Source organism: Netta rufina (genome assembly GCF_964035555.1).
Source record: "Netta rufina genome assembly, chromosome: 13".
NCBI classification, from domain to species: domain Eukaryota; kingdom Metazoa; phylum Chordata; class Aves; order Anseriformes; family Anatidae; genus Netta; species Netta rufina.
Window position 1 is genome coordinate 4501782 of NC_140136.1, and position 14191 is coordinate 4515972.

A 14191-nucleotide genomic window follows, 5' to 3' on the forward strand; every position below is an offset into this window, starting at 1 on the left:
GGCTTCACTTTCCATTTCTCTCCCCCGTCCCAGAGAGGGAGGGGGGAGGGTGAGCGAACGGCTGCGTGGTGTTTAGCTGCCGGTCGGGTTAAACCACGACACAGACCTCAACTGCAGGCCAGTCTCTGAACTGGAGAAAATCAAGGTTGACTTCAACCCCAGCTCCATTGGAGCTTGCACACATCGTCCTGGGAACAGCAGGCATACAACAACAGTTCTCAGCTCCAGAAACCCCTGTGCTACCAAGGCTGCCAAAGCAGAAATAACACTAGCTTGCTCACAATCATAGCATTTTTTCTTCTACATATGCCAAGTAACTATTTTTCTATCTTTGTTTTATTTTCAATATTTTAAAAGGTCAAATGTATTTACACTCTCCTGTGTTCTCTCTTCTTTATCAAGGCTTAAACTGAAGCACTGCCAGATGAATCGTGAGTCATGCAAACACCACAGGAATACAGTGTCAGAAGCAGAGCCATTGTACATGAATTGTATGCTCAGTTGTCAGGAGAGTTTTTTTCCCCCGTTTTAAGCATGGAAGAACCTGTAGGAAACTAATGGCTAGTTTGCAGATATGCCTAAAGTCATGTTCTCTTCTCTTTAATCTTTGCTCTTCAGCTGGCCTCCAAGAGATGTCAGAAAATAAGTAAAACAGGATCATACATAACAGTGGGCCCATAATACTTGTTTCAGCAACAGACATTGCCTACTCTGAGCTTTTCCTGGGATCTGGCTCTCTTTGTATTTATTGCCAGAAAGCCGTAACAGAGCTAAACCCTTCCAGGTCCTCCAACCTTTCCTTCTTCTCCCTTATCTCTGGGACGTGCTCATTTTTTGTTATGCAGTTAAAAAGTATACTTGTGTTAGACAGGACGTGTGGGAAAAGACTTGCTACACATAAACTTTTCAGACAGCTAAAGGAGAATTGACAGACAAATAGTTTAAGAGACTGCAAGGTGCTGTCCAGCAATGAAGGTTGTTTTAGCCTCAGACCTTATCCCTGTTTGTCAGCTGTTCTCTTCCCATTCCATCCCCATTCAACTAGTCAATTAGCAGAAAGACAATGCCTAAGTTTTATTTCATCTGTGCCTGTAACAAGTTAACAAGTTTCCCGAAGCATTGGTAGAATTGATTTAATGATTATGGACACAACAGTGTGAACATCGCAGACTAAAAAATATCATCTATTAAGACAGAGCATAAAGCAAAAGAAAAAAAAAAAAAAAAAAAACATAAAATGTAGAGGAGGTGAGTTCTGTGGCTGGGCAGCTAATGAATGCTCAGAGCTGGGAAGCAGATGCAGAGTGAAAAAGGATTAAATTTCCTGCCTCTCATAAATCAGCATGCTGATACATACACAAAGACATATAAAATGGAGTAGAAGTACTGCTGTTTCTTGATGCCAACAGCTTCAGATCCAGATACAAGTGTCAGCCTAAATGAACGAGCATCAGGTAAGATTGCCGGATTTCCATGTCTTCATTTAAACAGAGTCACACTGAATGCTGCACCCTATTCCATTATATACCTTTTAACTACATAATAAGCATAAAAGGTTATTTTCAAAATCATAGCAGCTGCAAAAAATTACAAGACATGGAATTCTTTTTTCTCCTCCCTTTTGCCTTCCTCTTCCCTTCCAGTTGTTATGTTAAGGTTTGTTCTTCTGTTAGCCAAGGAACAGGACAAGAAATGGAGCAGCTACATCAGGAAGTTTATTAGTAGTAACTATCCCAGCACTTCTGGCTCTCTAAGAGATCACCAGCTTCATACCATTAATGGAAGAGAGAAATTAAATCCACCAACAGAAGTGCAACTAGAACTAGACTACCTTCAAGAAAGGAGGAGAGCCTTAAGAGGTCAAAGTCCCAAAGTAGGTTTGCGTAACTGGCAGTCTCCAGTGGCAATAGTAGTTTCCATTTCATTTTGGTTAATCTGAATTTACCAAGGAATGCATGGGGTTAGTACACAAGTACAGGCAGCACAACACTCAGTTACTTACCAGGTTACTACATGTTACAATTTAATGCTGTACCACCTCTAGGCAATCTGCAGATTACTCAGTGAAAATAAGCAGGGCCTATGTAGGATGACAAAGGAATGCGACTCTCCTTAGGTACATCTGTTTTTCCTCATGCTGCAGGAAAACCCCTATCATCTTCTCATCTATCACCAAAAGAGAAACATCTCTAAGGATGTTCTACAAGCACCAAAAAGAACAAGGATGGACTTTCCAAAAGGGCCCACTGAGGCTTATCTAAAGGACAAGTTCAAACATGGCAGTAAAAATTATTAATCCTTTAAATGGTCAGTTTCTCCCATCACCAGAACTTCTGGAAGAAAAACTAAAAGCACTCGGACCATCTGAATTTTTTTTTGGAGCAGAAGAAGTGTAATTTGAACAAGGATATCACAGGTATGCTGATGCTTGCAGCCAGCCCGGAGGTAAGGGAGGGAGAGCTGCTCATGCTATTCACATTCACTTTTTCCTTTTCATACAAAAAAAATCAAAGTCAAGAACAAGTTGGAAAAGCAGCGTTGTTCAGGTTCAACGTGAGTTCTGGCAGACAACCAAGTTGATTTCTATTTTAGCCAAACTCCTTCAGCAGCCCTTACGGGTGTGTTATCACTGTTTAGTTCCCACACAGAATAAATAAGAAACAGGTTCTCTGCTTGTATGCCTTTGGCTCATGAAAGAACAAATGCTTTGAAAGTTACATTCTTCAGAAGAAAAGTGTGAAAAGATTGAATCCTTATTTCAGAGGGACACTATCAAACAGGAGGAGGCATCTGTTTCACAAAGTCGGAGATTAGTCCATGCAAGTCTACTTTCTCTTGCTTTGGGCTTGCAGGAAATGGCATCTCCCCTAGTCCAAGGGGCACAATGAGCCTTTAGGACAGCAACACCAGACTTCCCGGAGGTAGACACCAAAGTGGAACAGCCACAACAGCTCACCACCTACCAGCACAGCCTAGGCTTCCGGTAGCTCTGCCTCCTCCAGTCTGTGGAAGGGAGGGAAGATGGGAACATCATCCCATTGATATCATTGTACCATCACCTTACATCAGACGGGAACACACACAGGCAGGTGCTCAGGAATACTCTGCCACTGAGACCACATCTCACATTGGGGTGGAAATATCCAACTGAGAATTTTGCCAGCAGCCATCATGTAAAACCCAGTAATAAGCAAATACACTTTTTCCTTATGCCTAGAAGAGCTCTGTGCAGTCAGCTAAACACTTCCTTTTTATAATCCTTCTACATGTGAAAATATTAGCTGTATAGAGATAGACGGGTTTTTGGCAAATCATAACTAATTATATTCTTGAGAGTTAAGCAGAATTATTAAAATCATATCATGTGCACCAGCTTCTGATTGGCCTGAAGACTGAATTTATTCTGGGCTCCCTCCAATCAGAATTAATCTTTCGATAGTACAATGAGCTGTCACTACTGAATCAACACCAGCAGCAAAAATGACAGCAGCCTACATCATTACTCAACTAAGATAATAGAACTAAAGTCATTGGAACAGGCAGATGTTGGAGGCTGTCTCCCATTTCAGAATAATGTTCCTGTTGTAACTCAGCATTTATTTTAGGGAAGCAAGGATAAATTCATTATTATTTGCAGGGTGTACAGATATAACAGTAATAGAAGCCATGTAAGCTTCCCAATATGAACACGGTAGAAATGCACGTGGCATCAATACTAACCATCCCTCACCTCGATGACACAAAGCAGGGTGATGCAATCAATCCACGTCTGCTGAAGACCTGCTCCTGTGCTAGCGTGCACAACAGTGTTTTGTTACGGCAAACTCAGAAAAGTCAAGTCAAGAGATGGGCACGACCAGGAGTCATTCCCCCATGACACATTTCATGCTTTATTCGCAGCAACCTTATCACTGTTCCCTGTAGCATGTCATATCTGAAATCATCATCTAAAATGCTGTGTGCCAGATTGCAATAATCAGCATCCCCGCTGCACAGAATGCTGCACTTCTGCTCTGATAACCAAACTGCACAGAGCCAACAACTAGGAAAAACTACTGATGACATTTAAAGCTGGAAATCATATTCTGCTTAATCATTTCTAAATGAGACCTTTTAATTAAAATAAATAAGAAGAAAATAATAATTCAAAAAATAGAAGCAAATGTCAGACCCTTATCTATTTCAGAACAGTAGTGTAAATGGGTTTAAAAAGCTGTGCTTCCCAGTACTGCTGGGCTCTAAGGACCATCCTTACATCTTCGTCCCACGGAATAATATCTCCTGCAGTGATATTACCATGTATTAAGAAAAAGTGACTGAGCATGGGTCTAACTACTTTGGTATTCAGATCAGAGTTCTATATTAGTAAATTAGCAGGGTTATCGATATTCATAAGGCAGGATTTATAGAGTTCATAGTCCAGTTAGTTCAATGAGATCATGAATTATGAAAACACAAGACATTTTCAAAAAGAATAAAGCCACTTAGCCTGACACCGAATACAACCATCAGGTAGCAGGGTAATAGAAATATCCAGAAGTTGAATCTGATTTTCATGTATTGTTCTATTTTAATTTCATTCTCATTTGTCTTTGCCCACAGTTTTTTCATGTTGCATTTCACCTGGATAAGAATGGTAGATAACATCCATGACTTCCTGGCACTTGTAAGGCCAGTTATCTTATCTCGGCTGAAGGTCAAGCTGAACACCTTTTAATTTGACCAGTTATCTAACTACTGGACAGCTCAGGCCCACAGCTGAAATACCCATTCTTGCCACGTAGCATGGTTGGAGTTGCTCAGCTTCCTCTGACAGAGCTCAGAAACAATGGGTTTAATGGGGAGGGAAATGCCCATCCAATTCTAATGGCTAATTCCATTTCCTTTCACTTAGAGAGCAAAGTACCAGATGCTCTGGATTTCCTGCTTTGTTAACTGCAGAGCAGCGTTACCTGCAGCTCTCACATTTTGATATAGATGTTTGTTGTTCGATAAAACGTGGCTCCCCAGGGGAAACATAGGGCTGTCTCTAGAGAAGTGTGTAAGTAGCTTATTTGGCAGTAGAGGAACTCAAAGCCAGCAAACTTGTCGGGAAAAATGAAAGATTTTTGGAATACTGGTCCTAGGATTTTCGGTTGCCCAAGCAATTAACAAAAATTGGTTCAAAGTCAAAATGCATCTATTACATTTTAAAGATCACCTTAAGTTAAGAAAACTATAACAGTCTGAAGAAGGGACCACTCTATGTGATTTTCTCCCATCCTTGTACACCATCTGTAAAAGCTATCGATCATATTCCTAACTCACGCATGCTGAGCTAATTTCCTAGTGGATCCAAATGAATTAACAGTAGCTAATTTCTGCCTTTGTACACTGACTATAATGAAAGCCAACGGCATTTATTCAACTCCAAATGGGTTCAAAATCCCCCACACGTTTAGATGTAGAGCTTAGGGATATGGTTTAGTGGAGGGCTGTTAGCGTTAGGTTGGAGGTTGGACTCGATGACCTTGAGGTCTCTTCCAACCTAGAAAATTCTGTGATTCTGTGATTTGACTCTACTCAGAGAGACTCTTCCTTTAAGATGCTTTGAACAGAAACCCTTCTTACAATTCCAAGTTATGCCAAGACGATGAAAAGAAATTGATTGTCTATAAAGCAGATGAGCCAATTATCAGGGTGCTAAGTATGTTCTAAAATACCTTTTGCTCCACAGTGATTGAAACAAAACTCAATGCACTAACAACGATTTGGTAGTTGTTAGTGCATTATTGTTAGTGCATCCTTGCCAACTTTGCACTGGAGCAGATAAGGAGCACCCACACTTGTTGTCAGGGGGGCGAAACAATGGGTAACCTTTAACAATAATCTTCAGGACAGAAGTAATAAGAGATGAAAAAAAGCTTACAGGCATATTCGTTTGCTGATGGGCATCTCTCACATCCTAAAGTGAAGATGTAGACCTGCAACTTGCTCCATCTTCATGCATATTTCTTTGCATGCAGCCACATTAAAAGTGCTGTGACAGCTTAATGGCCTAGAACCTGTGGTTTTCAGCATTTTAAGTCCTTGTTACACACAAGGTCCATCTGCAGTGACTACTGATTTGCCAAAAATTTCTTCAAACTCCTAGAAACACACTTTGTCCGTACTGTTGTTAGCATATAACTTTCAAACACACAGATTATTTACTCTTCATGAGATACCAGACTGCAAAGTCCTTGGGAATAAAATAAATGCTAGCTTTTGGAAACGTTTATTGCTGCTACCAACAAGGAATTAAACATTAGTTGTTCACAGCAAGAGAACAAAAGAGGCTAGACTGAAAGAGATAGCTACTGTTAGTTTTTGTTTTGTTTGTTAGTTTTTCTTTAAGTCACAGTTTTGAGAGTAGAACCTTTATCAAAAGAAGTCTGAGGAACCTTAGATGAGAAAAAACAATGAGTTCCAGAGGGCTGTATATTGACACCCAATTTTGAGATGCTTCAAAAGCTTGAAGGTGGGTGTTCAACTCCCTAGAAACAGGGCTGCTTAAAGATACCAAGACACATCCATACATGGATGTTCATAGATATCTGAAGTTATTTAAATATCTGAATCAGCTTTTCCAAGTGGTTAGAGATACTGATAGACTGCTGTGTGCTGAAAAGATTCACTCCATCCCTCTTTTAATAGCTCATATTTATTTTAGCCTGTTCTTAGAACTGTTTTAACCAGCTCCATCAAACCAAATCTTAAATTTCTTCTTCCTTTTTTTTTTTTTTTTAGCCAAGCAAATCAATATTCAACTATGGTTTGCACCATTAAATACTGAATAAGTTAGCAATGGAATGAGTCCCCTACATACAAAACAGTAAGGTTTTTAAAGAATCAGATTCTTCCATTTGACAGAGAATACAGTCCACATCACGAGTCAACACTAAAACAAGCAGTAGGCAAATTTCCAAGACTTTTGAATAATGAAACAGTGGTTAATAAAGCAAGCCTTATTTTTCACTCCTCTTTGGCTTTTAATATCCTACTGATTTGTATACACTAACACTGTTCTAGCTGCAGGCCATACAAAGTGACACAAAAACACAGTCTCCCAGCTGGGCCGGTCCCATCTGTATGGTGATTAGGAACCCACAAATATCATCCAGAGCTAACAGGGAAGATCTGTTGGCCACCTAGGTCTTCTGAGGATGTTATCTTTCTCTGTCTCTCCTCCCCAGCAGACATGGTAGATTGTCTTTTTGTCCACACAGAAGAAAGACTACTGGTTAGACTACTAGTGATACACACACAAAAAGTATATTTGGTGTTAGCATCTGTCAAAGAAGGAATGAAGAAGTGATTTCCATGAAACCAGTGAAGCCGCAGCACCATCCACTAGCCCCATGTTTCTGCCTGAGGTCCCAAACAGAGCCCCCTCCTCCCCAAAGGCTTAAAGGCCAAACCCACACCCAGTACACGGGTACAAACCAGCAGCTAGAGGCAAGAGATGTGGCTCCAAGCAGCGATGCAGGAAGAGCATAACACTAACAGCTGTTATGTAGCTTGCCTTCACATACTAAAAGAATGGAGAGAGCCTACTTAACTAGCCAATAGCAGGAAGAAAATGAAAGACAGAACATCTCTTCTTGAATATTTGCCACTGTTACTATCTACATAGATCTAACAGCTCCTGTTGCTCTGGTCTATTGAGCTGTCTTTTAGAAATGCTCCTTTCTTACTTGGCAAGTTACTAAGAATAAAGTCAACATGCCCCGACGGATTATAGCACAAGTATGTTATATACAGTAGAATAACCTTTTTCAGTTTTTGATTATCAGAAAGAGAAACCAGGTCCCAACATTTTGCTCGAGCAGCCTCAGGAGTAGAGAAATAGTAGCTCAGGTAGTACACAAAAAAAGTAAGTTTAACTGCAATGCTGTAACTCACAGCATTTTCATGACTAGTTTCCACTCACCTATTACATCAAATCCCCCTTGCTTAGCAGTAAAGAGTCTGGTCAGGTCCTGTGTAAGAATGTCTTTAAAAGGTTAGAGCTGTTGCCTAACATCAGACTAATTCACCAGGGGCCAAGCTTCCCTTCAAGGCAATATTTGACAAATAGTACAGCAGGACTGCTGGAATGGTTCTGTGTTTTGGGAGACACCATCTTTTGAATGAGGTATGCAAGAGGAAGATGTTTGACTACATAGCCAAAAAAAAAAAAAAGGCCCTGACGCTGTCAGGAGTAAGTGTGAGCCTGCTCACAAAATGTTCGTCAGTACAAATAATTCTACACAGTAATTGGCAATGAAGTTTCTCTAACATTTTTAAAGCATCTTTTTAAAAGCTCAGGTATAGCACAAGAGATATAGGACTCTTTCCCTCTAGAATTCTGAGATTATAATCCTATTTAAACTAAACAAGCACCAACAAGATACAACAGGGAAAGTCTGGTCAGAATTTGAGCATAGTAATTAATGTTGTTTAAACAGACTTTGTGAGCAAGATTTTTTTTTTTTTTATTTTTTTTTTTCCCCTGAAGCTGACAAATTTCTTTTGCTTTTAGCACATTGGTGTTGACTTTCAAGCTGTACATGGAGCCCTCTTCTGGAGAAATTTGAAAAAATAAAAGCTTTAGGATACAGCAATGTGGTCTGTGCATTTGTGGAGAGTTTTAGGACTAATTGTCCCTATTTGCTATAAAGATGAGCTTGTAAAATTTACACACTTTGTCCAATTCACTTAGTTCTAGCCCAATAGAACATGACAGTTACTATTAAGGCTATGAAAAATTATTTTTTCCTCATCTTGTGTGCTTTACTTTAAAAAAATTATCTCGGATTCATCTGCCTGCATGTAATGCATAACATACAGAAGCAAACCTGTGAACAACTTTTGTTTTAGAATATTTGTGTACGTGGGCCTTAAAAACCATCCTTTGGGGAAAACAAAAAACCCTCTGACTCGATAGATTTAGAAATCTGTAGGTATTTACTGCTTAGTGTACATTTTATAGTGAACTGCACAAGCTACCAGAGTACACTCAGTTTTTATTGTCAACTTCAGATCAATAAAGCTGCATATTATAGATACGCTTTCTAGTTTTAAAGGTGATCATGAATTAAAGGGTTCCTTGAAACATATCTTATTCAGCTACTCCAAGTAATGTTCAGTTTTCCTCTTGGTGAAAACAGGATAAATGGTAGTAGTGTAGACTAGGTCTTTGCAAAAGGAAAAAAACATTTATCACCCACCTGTTTAGTACAACTTTTAATCAACAAAGCAGCCCACTAAATGTTTGAACAAAAAAGTGATTCCCCATTAATATCCTTATCCTTTTAATGCTTCGAAAGATTTTTTCCTATATTTAATAAATTCAGTTGAATTAAATGTAGACTAAGAACACACAAACTAGAAGTTACCAGTTTTATAAATATCTTTCAATTATAATACCTTTCATTTATTTCAGTTCATGCTCTCAGTCTCAACAATTTGAGACTTTTTCTATACTCTAAACTTTGCTATCATTACTTTGAAATGAAGTTCTTCCTATCCTCTACTTCCACAGAAAGTATTACATTACTAGATTGCTACTGCTTAGAAATCATTTTATCAAAATTGAGCTTTGCTGGTTCCACTAGCATTGTATTATAGGAGACATTATTGCTACTGCTGAGGAAGGAGAAAAAAAAAAAAAAAAAAAAAAAAGAAAACTCATGAAAAATCCCAAAATGTGTTACAACCACTACACAGCCAGATGGCTGCATTTGTTTAATATGTTGTTTCTCACATTCTTCTGTTTACTTTTCCTGTCACATGAAAGTTGTGCATGTGGTGTGTCAAAGAGAAAAGCTGAGCAGCGTTTCAGTAATTCCCCTTTTTCATTCCCTAGAATGCCATCAACTTCAGTTCATACTTTAACCTGTCAATACTCAACATCCTCACTCCTGAAGACGGATGTATGAATGCTTGCTTATTACAACTCTAATTCATTTACTCTTAGACACAGTACATAAAGTAATCCTGGAGGTGTGTTAAATCACCAGACACAGACGTTGCTAGATAAAGTTATGTATGCTAGTAAAGAAGCGGGGTGCCGTTTAAACAGAAATGCAGAGCTATGCCAAAGTACCACAAGCTCATCCCTGCTGTGTGCTCGGACTTGCCTCAGCCTGGGAAGAGAAGAAATGCTGAAGTATTGCTAAAAGTTGTCAATGAAGCACGCAGTTATGCTGTTTCCAGAAACAGGTGGGGTGGGGGTGATTCTGCTATGAGGTTTAACAGGCCTTAGAAGTCTGCTACAGAAAATGGGCTAAAGAAAAGGGACTGGAGTCACAGAGAATGCCAAGCAAACTGCAGTTCATCAGATGGCAGGTCTCGAGCCCAGGGGCACCAGCTCAGTCTATCCGCCTGTTGCCTCTACCCGCTCTCCCCCTAGCTCCCTGAGCATTGCCTCCCACTGGCAGCTGTGCCAGCTCAGGCTGGATCTCAGCCCACTTTGACAACTTCTCTGCTGCAGAAGCCCCGTGGACACCCTAGCCTGTCCAAGAGGCACTCTGCCCTGCCAGGAGCCAGACAGCAGGGCTGGCGAGCTGCCTATTGGGGAGCCCCCTGCAAGCCCACACAGCCCCAGCTGCTGGGGACACCCCGCAAGGGACACCATATACATCCCCTGCACCTCAAACACACCCTTCGTCAGTGCTTGCAGGCACCATGCCTATGGCCCAGATCAGTAGCTTTCATTTATTATATTTCTCTAAAGGAGGAAGTTGCCCTGAACCCTCCCAAATGCCTGTGTGCTTGCTCACAAGTCCCCAGCCACCAAGTCTCCTGTCCTGCAACTTCAGCCACCCCGTTAATGCTTCTCCCCTTTATCAGGTTCAGTCAGGACACAAATATCCCAGCCTTGACCCACAGCATGTACGTGTTAGTTCACATGACTGCTGCTTACACTCTTGGTGTGTCTCCTGTCAGCAGTAAAGCTCTCCCAACAGTCAGCCCTCACCATTTTCCTTATCCTCCTATTTGGAAAATGAAACTAAATTCTTTCCAGAGATTGCAGTCACACAAACACAAGTGCACAGACTCAGCGTCCCAAGCACTAGTTTGGCTCTAAAACCTACCAACCCCCTAAGGGTTAACAAAACCACTCAATCACAAGTCAAAAAGGAATTAACTTTTATCTCTACTCAGCGCACAGGATGCCAGTGCTACCGCCACTAAATGCAAGAGTTTTCAAAGCTCCTAAGACAAAAGAAAGAAAGATGCATTTGTGCTGGACAACAAAGGATTCTCAAACCTCCCCAGAGCTTCTAAAAAGTAAACCTTGAAACAGCAGCAAGAGGAAAAGGGAGCAAACAGAAGGTATAGAGAAGTCAAAGCCCAGCGAGTCCCTTTGCTTTGACAGACAGCGGCAGCAGGACTTTAGCAGCTCCGTGTTTTCAAGGCTGGGTGTTTTTTCCTCTGCTTTCTGGCAGAGGGGGATCTATTACATTTAATAAGAGAAAGGCTACATAGCAAGTCACTAACCGAGTATTACACATCTATCAGGAGAGAGTACGGAGAAGGGAGCCTTTTGCAAGGTCTGATTTTATTTTTCCTCCGCATTCCCCCCTCCCGTTTTTAAAAAGCAATAAATAATGTGAGCTGCCTATAACAGCCTATATGCCTACTACCCGGCAAAAGCCACAGAGGAAAAAGGCAAATCAAAGTTGCAGCATTTGATATGACAGAAAATATTGCTGCTGCAGCTGCTACTGAGACACTTGAAAGATTCCTCCCCTCCCTCCCCCCCGAAAGGAAACAAAAAAATGCTATATATCAGACAGCAAATTTGTTGTAATTGTAAATCAGGGAACTATGAGATTCTACATTCCTAGCAACTGGCTTGCAGCAGAGATCTTGCATCTTTCAACAGTAATTCAAGCAATGTATAATTACTCAGAAATCAGACCTGAATTACAAATACTTCCAAATCCAAATGCACAAGAGAAGGAATATGAAAGAAAGCAAGTGGAAAAAAATACACATTTCTTACCTGGGACAGCAGAAAAGACAGAGTAAGTTGAGTTTTGTGCTGCATTTTGCCAGACTAGAAGGTACCAGAGGCTTTTTCATTCATGCACTCGGCTGCACTGAGCATATTTTCACTGTGAAACAGCCTTTGAGAAGAGACTCTGCCTTGAGAGCCAGCCAACTTCCCAAATAGATCAGCAGCATCATCACTAAAGCATTGGATAGAGTCTGATGACCAGAACCAATGGCTTTACAAGGATGATTTCTTCACAAAGCATCCCCATTTTGCATCACACATATTGGGCAAGCACCTCTCACAAACACAGCACCTTTAGAAAGCATTTTGCTTTGGTGTATGTGTGCTTAGTTTCAGTCTAACAAATCACGCCTTACAGATCTCAATAGTATTTTCCTTTTTAGAGAATCAAATTGCACAGAGAAAAATGAGAGCAACTCAGAGCACCACTGCAAAGACATTCTCTTTATTAAAATGTTAATAAGGTGTATTTTACTTTCAAGAAATCAAAAAAAAAAAAAAAAAACCAAAAAAAACACTGCAGTTTTAGTTTCTTCCAAACCTCAGAAGAACATAGTGAATTTTTTCAGTGCAGCAGAAATACAGATTATATTTTCTGTTTTCCCCTCAATCTCACAAATCACAATGAATACATCAATTCTAGCCTGCAGAAAAAAAATCCATCATAAGGCAATAGATTTTTATTAACTGCTCAGGTAATTGCAGAACTGGCTTTTGATTCAATGAACTTGAATCTAGGACAAAGTTTCTAAGGTGCATAACCTTCAATGACAAAAAACTTTTCTTGTCTGGACCTGGTGTTTCAAGAACCTGCTTTTTCTGGATTGGTTGTGTTGCAACCAAGCAAGTAGCACCAGGCAGATAGACCAAAGATTGAGAACAAATTCCCCACACACTCTGCATTTCCAGCTCCACCTCTCCTGCCACTCCCCATTATCAAAACAATCCTATTCTTTTTTGACTTGTTTTCTTGCAGTCACCAGGGTTATTTAGCAGTCCCCTTTCCTCATCTTCAGCAGGCTCTCAAGTCTCATCTCCGTTGACTGCCACTTTTCCCTTACTTGCTCATCAGGCAGAGCCGTCTGCCACGATGCTCTGCTCTGCCCCACCACAGGTGACTACTGAACCGGTGAAGATGAGCAGAGACATGGGGAGCAGAAGGCAGGTAGCCAGATGGGAAGGGATATGCATTCAAAGAAGCTGCCAAACACTTTGAGTTCCTCAGCATCAGCAGGAGCTTCCTGCAGTGAATAACGTGGTTTGATAGCTTCCAAAACTGCTGCTAGTCTACTGCTTGCAGCTCACGTCTTTCACTTATGGACTAGACAAAAACCAAAGGAAAATACTGTCTTTTACATCTAGACCCTCATATACAACAAACACTTGCTCCAGTACCTTTAGTCATACCTAAGGATCAATTAATACTCAAAACAGATCACAATTAAAACCAAACTTAGCAGGAATTACAGTTAGCAGTTATAACACTCTATATAACTTCAAAAGGTTTATCACATACACATTAAAAAAAAAAAAATTCCATCCCTTTTTTCATTAAGAGCTTTTTTTTTTTTTTTCTCCAGACAGCTGAAGAAAAAATCATACAGCTCTTTAGGATTAAAAAATATAAATAAGTGACCGATCATCTCCCATAGCTCCTTCAAAGTCTCAGCTTTCCCCAAATTGTAAATCCCAGCCTCAAGGGAAGCACCCTGTAATTTTCTGAAGGTTGTGGGGTCTATACAGGGCACAGCCTGCAGAGGGCCACACCAGCAGTACCATTGCACACCACACAGCCCATATGGGAGCAGTGGGATTTGGACAATGCCTTAAACCCCATAAACTGGGGTCACACAGCTGAGTGAGTTTCCAGATCAACCAGAAGTAGGTGGTGACTGAGTGGAACAAAAGCGTATCTACATCCTGTTACACAGGAAAAAGGACTCATTTAAAAAATAATAATGGGGGAAAAAAAAAAAAAAGAATTAAGCCATGAGGTAGATAATTCGTTCCAAGATAAAAACCTGCAGTAACACAAGATTTGAGCTGATAGTAACATTTAATTTCCACATAAGGTACCTCACAGACAAAGGGCCACCCTGTGAAGGGGGACAAGAGGGGAATTGCAGGCCTGAGCCCTTCCCACAGTGCTCCAGCCCTAAGGAG

At 40.5% G+C, this 14191-nt stretch overlaps 1 protein-coding gene across 1 annotated transcript in view; it reads right to left on the bottom strand.

Moving 5' to 3' along the window:
• CDH13 (cadherin 13) overlaps positions 1 to 12132 on the bottom strand; it is a 481427-nt gene extending 469295 nt beyond the window's left edge. Inside the window, exon 1 of the mRNA XM_084294592.1 lies at positions 12014 to 12132. Coding sequence (XP_084150718.1) covers positions 12014 to 12058 — 45 coding nt within the window. The 5' untranslated portion in view covers positions 12059 to 12132. The remainder of the gene's footprint in view (positions 1 to 12013) is intronic.
• Positions 12133 to 14191: the final 2059 nt, after the last annotated feature.